Consider the following 7,500-nt stretch of genomic DNA (forward strand, 5'->3'; position numbering starts at 1 on the left):
GAGGTTGTCATGCTAATCATGGGCTGTGTGTGTGTGTGTGTGTGTGTGTGTGTGTGTGTGTGTGTGTGTGTGTGTGTGTGTGTGTGTGTGTGTGTGTGTGTGTAGCTTTGCTGTTGATCTTCCAGTCAAACACACACATACAACAGAGACAAACTGCAGAAGTGTTCTGGTTGGCTCTGATTGGTTGATGAAGCAAGAGTGACCTGTGACCTTTGTCGCGCTGAACACATGAAAATACATTTTTTTAATCAGTTCTGATGGTTTTTAATAAACAAATTGATAAATATCTGTTTTTAATTGATCTGCAGCTGTTTCTGCTGAGTCAGCGTTTGGGTCTCTTTAAAAGCAGCAGCTGCTTCAAAGTAAAGATGAACCTGAGAGAGGAAATGACTCGCATCAGATTAACAGACAGAGCTGCCAGCAGCCCCTAAATCACACACACACACACACACACACACACACACACACACACACACACACACACACACTCACACTCTCTCTCTCTGAGGCAGTACATTACCATCACTATAATTCCTCCTCACACTGCAACTACATTTTCTACCTCATAGAGCATATTAACTCCGAAAGTGTGTGTGTGTGTGTGTGTGTGTGTGTGTGTGTGTGTGTGTGTGTGTGTGTGTGTGTGTGTGTGTGTTTTCACTGTCAGAGTGTGTGTTCAGTTTTAGTGTGTGTGTGACTTCTATTCTTCATGGAGATAAATTTGTAGTCTGTCCTAATTTCCTGCTCGTAAATATGAGCAGTAATGGAGTGTGTGTGTGTGTGTGTGTGTGTGTGTATATGTGTGTGTGTGTGTGTGTGTGTGTGTGTGCCGGGTCTTCCCTGCTTATCATATAACAAATTGAAAGCTTAATCTGTCCTGCGTGTAGATTTATGACCTCGATCACTCGCACTTTCTCTCTGCTCGCTGAGTGGAGGAAGGGGGGGGGGGGGTTACCACGGCGATAAGACTGCCTGTCTGTGTGTGTGTGAGAGCAGCTGATCAGAGGTCAGAGGTCACGCTGACAGACAGGTTACCTTCAGACAAACAGGAGCACGACTTCATCGAGTCTGAAAGCAGATGGAAATTATGAATGGAGAAAAACCTAAAACAACAATAACAAATAATAATAATATATCACAAGAATAACTATAAGAATATAATAACAATAATAATAACAATAACAATAACAATAATATTAGGAGTTCGTTAAGGTACAACACGTACAAATTGACAAAACTGGCCACTAAATTCAAAATGGCAGACTTCCTGTTGAGTTGAGGTCATGGTGCCAAGAGACTTTTCTGTAGATCTCGGTGTGATACACATGTCCACCGAGTTTGGTGCATGTAGGTGAAAGTAGCCACATGGCTGCTGTTTGGGGGCGCTAATGAGGCATTTGGCCACGCCCACTCGTGTCAGCGTGACTTGTGTGTTTCTCGTATATTTAAAGACACCAAAACGATAATTCAGCTTGTAGAAAAACATTTTGAGGAACAAAATAGCCTTCGTCTCAGAGGAACAAGGTCAAACACCAAAAGATGCTTAGGACAGATGCTGACTCAGCAGAAACCATAGGCGACGGTTGCTGACTCAGCAGAAATTGAAGGGGACGGTTGCTGACTCAGCAGAAACCGTAGGGGACGGATGCTGACTTAGCAGAAATCGAAGGGGACGGTTGCTGACTCAGCAGAAACCATAGGAGACGGTTGCTGACTCAGCAGAAATCGAAGGGGACGGATGCTGACTCAGCAGAAATCGAAGGAGACGGTTGCTGACTCAGCAGAAACCGAAGGGGACGGATGCTGACTCAGCAGAAATCAAAGGGGACGGTTGCTGACTCAGCAGAAACCGAAGGGGACGGATGCTGACTCAGCAGAAATCAAAGGGGACGGTTGCTGACTCAGCAGAAACCGAAGGGGACGGATGCTGACTCAGCAGAAACCGAAGAGACGTCTGATCTGAAGCTCACCTGAGTGCAGGGCAGAGCGTTCACCTACACAGGTGACGCCCCATCAGCACTGTTCCTGTTTCCAACAGTTAAACCCATGAGGACATTCATTCATTCATTCATTCATTCTATCCATGAATCAGCTGATTATAGATTATTGATATTTGTAGGGGAACATTTGAGTCTGTTGTACATCAAGAAAAGGAACAAACTGTGTCAGTGTGTGTGTGTGTGTGTGTGTGTGTGTGTCTGTGTGCGTGTGCGTGTGTGTGTGTCTGTGTGTGTGTGTGTGTGTGTGTGTGTGCGTGCGTGCGTGCGTGCGTGCGTGTGTGTGTGTGTCTGTGTTCAGGGTTACAGGTGACAGTGATACAGAGTGTGTCCTCTGGATTTGTTCACTGGGTCGACATGCTGGTTCTGTAGAACCACCGTCGGAGCATCCTGCTCCCTGATTGGTCCAGAGCCACCGGGTCCTGGACTCCACAGATCCAGCTGTCTGTCTGCTGTTGGTGTTCTGTGAGAAGTGTTGTGGATCCAGAACCGGGCCCTGGGGAACTCCAGGTCCCACATACACTGCTTTATGAAAAACTTGGGTCCAAATATGTCCCCCAGTTTGGGAAGTGGGTCACAGAGATGAAGATCATTATCATCATCATCAGATTATACTACAGACAGACAGACGTTTATCACTGATCAGCTGATCAATAAGAAGATAACCCGATCTGATTGGTCAATGTCTCAACAGGTTCTTCCTCAAGTTCTTCCTGAAATGTAACCAGAACTGTCTGAAGAATGCAGGGAACCCCCGAGACATGAGGAGGTTCCAGGTAACACATACACACAAACACACACACACACACACACACACAGACACACACACACACACACACACACACACACACACACACACACACACACACACACACACACACACACACACACACAGATGAATTCATTTCCCTAAAGGGCAGGACGTGGCTTTGGAGGACCTGCTGTACCCATAATGCACTGCAGTGGGCAGCCCGAGGCTTATTGCTTTGCAGATAAAATATGAGAGGTCAACAGGGACGGACTGTCTGTCTACCTGTCTACGTGTCAGACAACATATAAAATGTTGAAACTGAGACATTTTATTGTTTTATGTAAAATATCTGCTGATTTTGAATCTGATGGACAGTTTTCCACTTCACCTCAATCCATCTTCAATGATCTCGGTCCAGAGAAGGCGGCGGTGTTCCTGGATCATGTTTCTATCTGGTTTCTTCTTTGGAGAGTTTTAACATCATTTGTGGACGCAACGATGAACTGTGTTCACAGACGATGGTTTTCACAAGTGTTCCTGAGCCCATGCAGTGATTTCCACTCTAGAAGAGTGTGTTTTTAATGCAATGATTTGCATGCTGACATCAAATTTAAAATGAGCAGAAATATTTTATAAAACAATGAAATGCCTCAGTTTCAACATTTGACATGTTGTCTTTGGTCTGTTGTTTATTAAATAGGAGTTTATATGATTTATAAATCATCACATGCTGTGTTATTTACGTCACATGACTTCAGCAGGTGACTTTATGTCTTCAGTGGCGAATTATTAAACAGATGTAGCTCCATTAACGTCTAGAGTCTCTGAGTGTCTCTGAATGTTTTTGAATGTCTCTGAATGTCTCTGAGTGTCTCGTGTCTCTGAGTGTCTCATGTGTCTCTGAATGTCTCTGAGTGTCTCTGAGTGTCTCTGAATGTCTCTGAAGATTAACTGACTAAAGACGATCAGAAGTCTTCATTTCATCAGACACTTCACCACGACAACCAGTTGACGGCCAATCAAGGACAACCAGCCGCCAGGGATCTTCCAATCATTGATCAGCTGTTATCACATCAGCCTTAACAGGAGGAGACAGGAGGACACAGGAAGAGGAGGCAGAAAGAGGAAACAGGAGGAGAAAGGAGGAGACAGGATGAGACAGGAGGAGGAGACAGGAGGAGATAGGAGTAGACAGGAGGAGGAGACAGGAGGAGGCAGAATGAGACAGGAGGACAAGCCAGAAGGAGACAGGAGGAGGAGGCAGGAGGAGGCAGGAGGAGACAGGAAGAGGAGACAGGAGGAAGCAGGAGAAGACAGGAAGAGGATGGCTGTTAGAGGAAAATCTCCTTCGTCTCCTCTTTGTCTCACACAGTAACTCCTCCACGCTGCGCTGGTCAAGCTGACAGGATGTTGAGTCCAGTTAAACCAGAAGGAGGTGGGGGTGGGGGGGAATCAGATGAGTGTGACAGGTGAAGTGAGGTGAAGCCTGCGGACTCGGGGCTGCGGTTGTCGTGGCGACAGCAGGGTGAAGGATGTGCTGGGTAGTCACCGTGGCGACAGAGAAGACACCTCTACTCGCTCTCTGTGCGACCTTCTGCTCCGTTGCCATGGATCACCGGCAACAACCTCGCCATGGCAATCGTCCGGAGATGATGAATGGCCACGGCCTGGTGACTGTGACATAACACAGGGGGCGGGGCCACAGTCAATGTTCATTTGTTATTTTGTGGTCGCCGTTTTTATTTCAAGGTTTCAATTCTACTGTTGTTTGTTGAGTTTTGGATGTTTTCATCTGTCTGTTATAACTAAAGTTGTGTGTGTGTGTGCGTGTTTGTATGTGTTTCCAGGTGGTGGTGTCTACGACAGTCAACGTGGACGGTCATGTCCTCGCCGTCTCCGACAACATGTTCGTCCACAACAACTCCAAACATGGCCGTCGGGCGCGGAGGCTGGACCCGTCCGAAGGTAGGAAGTGTTTTATATGTGTGAACCAATCAGGAGCTTCCTGAGGTCAGAGGTCAGAGTGGAGGACGCAGCGTCTCTGCTGTGTGAGACAGACACGGGACATCCGTCTGTCCTCAGTCTGAGTCCTCCAGCCTCCACCTGGAGTGTCTCTGATCAGTGAGTGTGAAGCTGGTGAAGAGCTGCAGCACACACACACACACACACACACACACACACACACACACACACACACACACACACACACACACACACACACACACAAATGTAATTCGGTCTTTGAAGAGAAATCACCCCAGTGGATTGTGGGTAGGAAGACCAGACGCCTCACCGTCCCCAGAGAAGACAGTGTGTGTGTGTGTGTGTGTGTCTTTTCGCGGGCCGTTCAACCTCTTTAATTGCCCTCCTAATTAAAGACAGTAACCATGGAAACCCCCCCTCCCTGTCAGGGGCAGCAGGGTCCCGTGGGTTTGAACCGTCTCTCCTCAGCACACTCAGCTCCAAACGAGTCTTCACATTTAACATCATGAGTCTCTGCAACACTTCCAACCGAGCGCTTAGTGAAGACGTGGACATGAGAGGACCAGATCCTGAGGACATGTTGGGACTAGATTTTAGGACATGTAGGGACTAGACTTTAGGACATGTTGGGACAAGACTTTAGAACATGTAGGGACTAGACTTCAGGACATGTTGGGACTAGACCTTAGGACATATAGGGACTAGACTTCAGGACACATCGAGGACCTGAAGTCCTCAAGGAATAAAACAGAAAGAATAGAATAAAATAGAATAACATTTTATAGATCACAATATAATACAACAGAATAGAACATATTAGAATAGAATAGAATAGAAATTAGTAGAATAAAATATAATAAAACATATTAGAATAGAACAGAGCAGAACAGAATAGAAAAGAATAGAACAAATTAGAATAGAATAGAGGTTAGATGCTGTAATGTCATTTGAAGTCATCAGTGGTTAGATTAGCTTCCCTGCCTCACACACCTCACACACACACACACACACACACACACACACACACACACACTCTCTCTCTCTCACACACACACTACTTTCATTTCACTTTATAATTAATCTGCAGCCGCACTTGAAAGAAGAGAGAGAAGTAGTCATTACCGGCCGAGTGTGTGTGTGTGTGTGTGTGTGTGTGTGTGTGTGTGTGTGTGTGTGTGTGTGTGTGTGTGTGTGTGCTTGTGTGTCTGTGTGTGTGTGTCTGTGTGTGTGTGGTGTGTGTCTGTGTGTGTGTGGTGTGTGTGTGTGTGTGTGTGTGTGTCTGTGTGTGTGTGGTGTGTGTGTGTGTGTGTGTGTGTGTGTGTGTGTGTGTGTGTGTGTGGTGTGTGGGTCTGGAGTCAACTAAGCTGAAGCGGATAAAACCCACGACCCAATTAAATGACGGTGTGTGTGTGTGTGTGTGTGTGTGTGTGTGTGTGTGTGTGTGTGTGTGTGTGTGTGTGACTTTCTGTAGTACAGCAGTAATGTAGATCAGTGGTTTCCAACCCGTGGGTCTGGACCCCTCAGAGAGGTCGTGAGATAAATCTGAAGGGTCGTGACATCATCAAAGGGAAATCCAGCCGAAAAAATTCTGACAAAGTTGGATCAGAAAGTTCTGTTTAAGTTCTGTCGCTGAAGACTGAGTAGCAGGGGGCGGAGCCAAGTTCACTGAGTGACAGGGGGCGGGGCAACATGAAAATTACATTATATTTATCTTTCTGTCTCTGTCCCTCTGTCTCTGTCCCTCTGTCTCCTGTCCAGCAGCCACTCCCTGTATTAAAGCCATCAGTCCCAGTGAGGGTTGGACGACGGGCGGAGCCACCGTCATCCTGATTGGAGACAATTTCTTTGACGGCCTGCAGGTCGTTTTCGGCACCATGCTGGTGTGGAGTGAGGTAACACCAATCGATCAATCAATTAATCAATCAATCAATCAACCAATCAATTAACTGATAACTCCCCCTCCCCCCACAGCTGATCACCCCCCATGCGATCCGGGTCCAGACTCCACCCCGTCACATCCCCGGGGTCGTCGAGGTCACGCTGTCCTACAAGTCCAAACAGTTCTGTAAAGGAGCACCAGGACGCTTCGTCTACACAGGTGAGACCGGACAATCACAGCCAGTCACAGCCAGTCACAGCCAATTACAGCCAGTCACAGCCAGTCACAGCCAATCACAGCTAGTCACAGCCAGTCACAGCCAATCACAGCTAGTCACAGCCAACCACAGCCAATCACAGCTAGTCACAGCCAACCACAGCCAATCACAGCCAGTCACAGCCAATTACAGCCAGTCACAGCCAATCACAGCCAGTCACAGCCAGTCACAGCCAACCACAGCCAGTCACAGCCAGTCACACCCAATCACAGCCATTCACAGTCGGTCACAGCCAATCACAGCCAACCACAGCCAATCACAGCCAGTCACAGCCAGTCACAGCCAATCACAGCCATTCACAGCCAATCACAGCCAGTCACAGCCAATCACAGCCAATCACAGCCATTCACAGCCAATCACAGCAACCACACAGGCAGACAGGCAGACAGACAGACAGACAGGCAGGCAGGCCGACAGACAGACAGACAGACAGACAGACAGGCAGACAGGCAGGCAGACAGACAGACAGACAGACAGACAGACAGGTCACACTCACACACGCACATATACACTCACTCACACTCACACACATACACACACACACACACACACACACACACACACACACACACACACACACACACACACACAACACATGCACACACTCACATAT

General features: G+C 47.4%; 1 protein-coding gene across 3 annotated transcripts in view; it reads left to right on the plus strand.

The window, feature by feature from the left end:
• ebf3a (EBF transcription factor 3a) overlaps window positions 1-7,500 on the plus strand; it is a 52,252-nt gene that overhangs the window by 32,239 nt on the left and 12,513 nt on the right. For 2 of the 3 annotated variants that reach the window (XM_069147103.1, XM_069147104.1), the window contains exons 7-10: window positions 2,692-2,773; window positions 4,596-4,713; window positions 6,490-6,623; window positions 6,703-6,829. In XM_069147103.1, coding sequence (XP_069003204.1) covers window positions 2,692-2,773; window positions 4,596-4,713; window positions 6,490-6,623; window positions 6,703-6,829 — 461 coding nt within the window. The remainder of the gene's footprint in view (window positions 1-2,691; window positions 2,774-4,595; window positions 4,714-6,489; window positions 6,624-6,702; window positions 6,830-7,500) is intronic. The other variant, XM_069147105.1, reaches the window with a different exon arrangement.

The sequence above is a fragment of the Embiotoca jacksoni genome, unplaced genomic scaffold (genome assembly GCF_022577435.1).
Source record: "Embiotoca jacksoni isolate LCO1_2020_lvr unplaced genomic scaffold, fEmbJac1.0.p SCAF_130, whole genome shotgun sequence".
Lineage (NCBI taxonomy): Eukaryota > Metazoa > Chordata > Actinopteri > Embiotocidae > Embiotoca > Embiotoca jacksoni.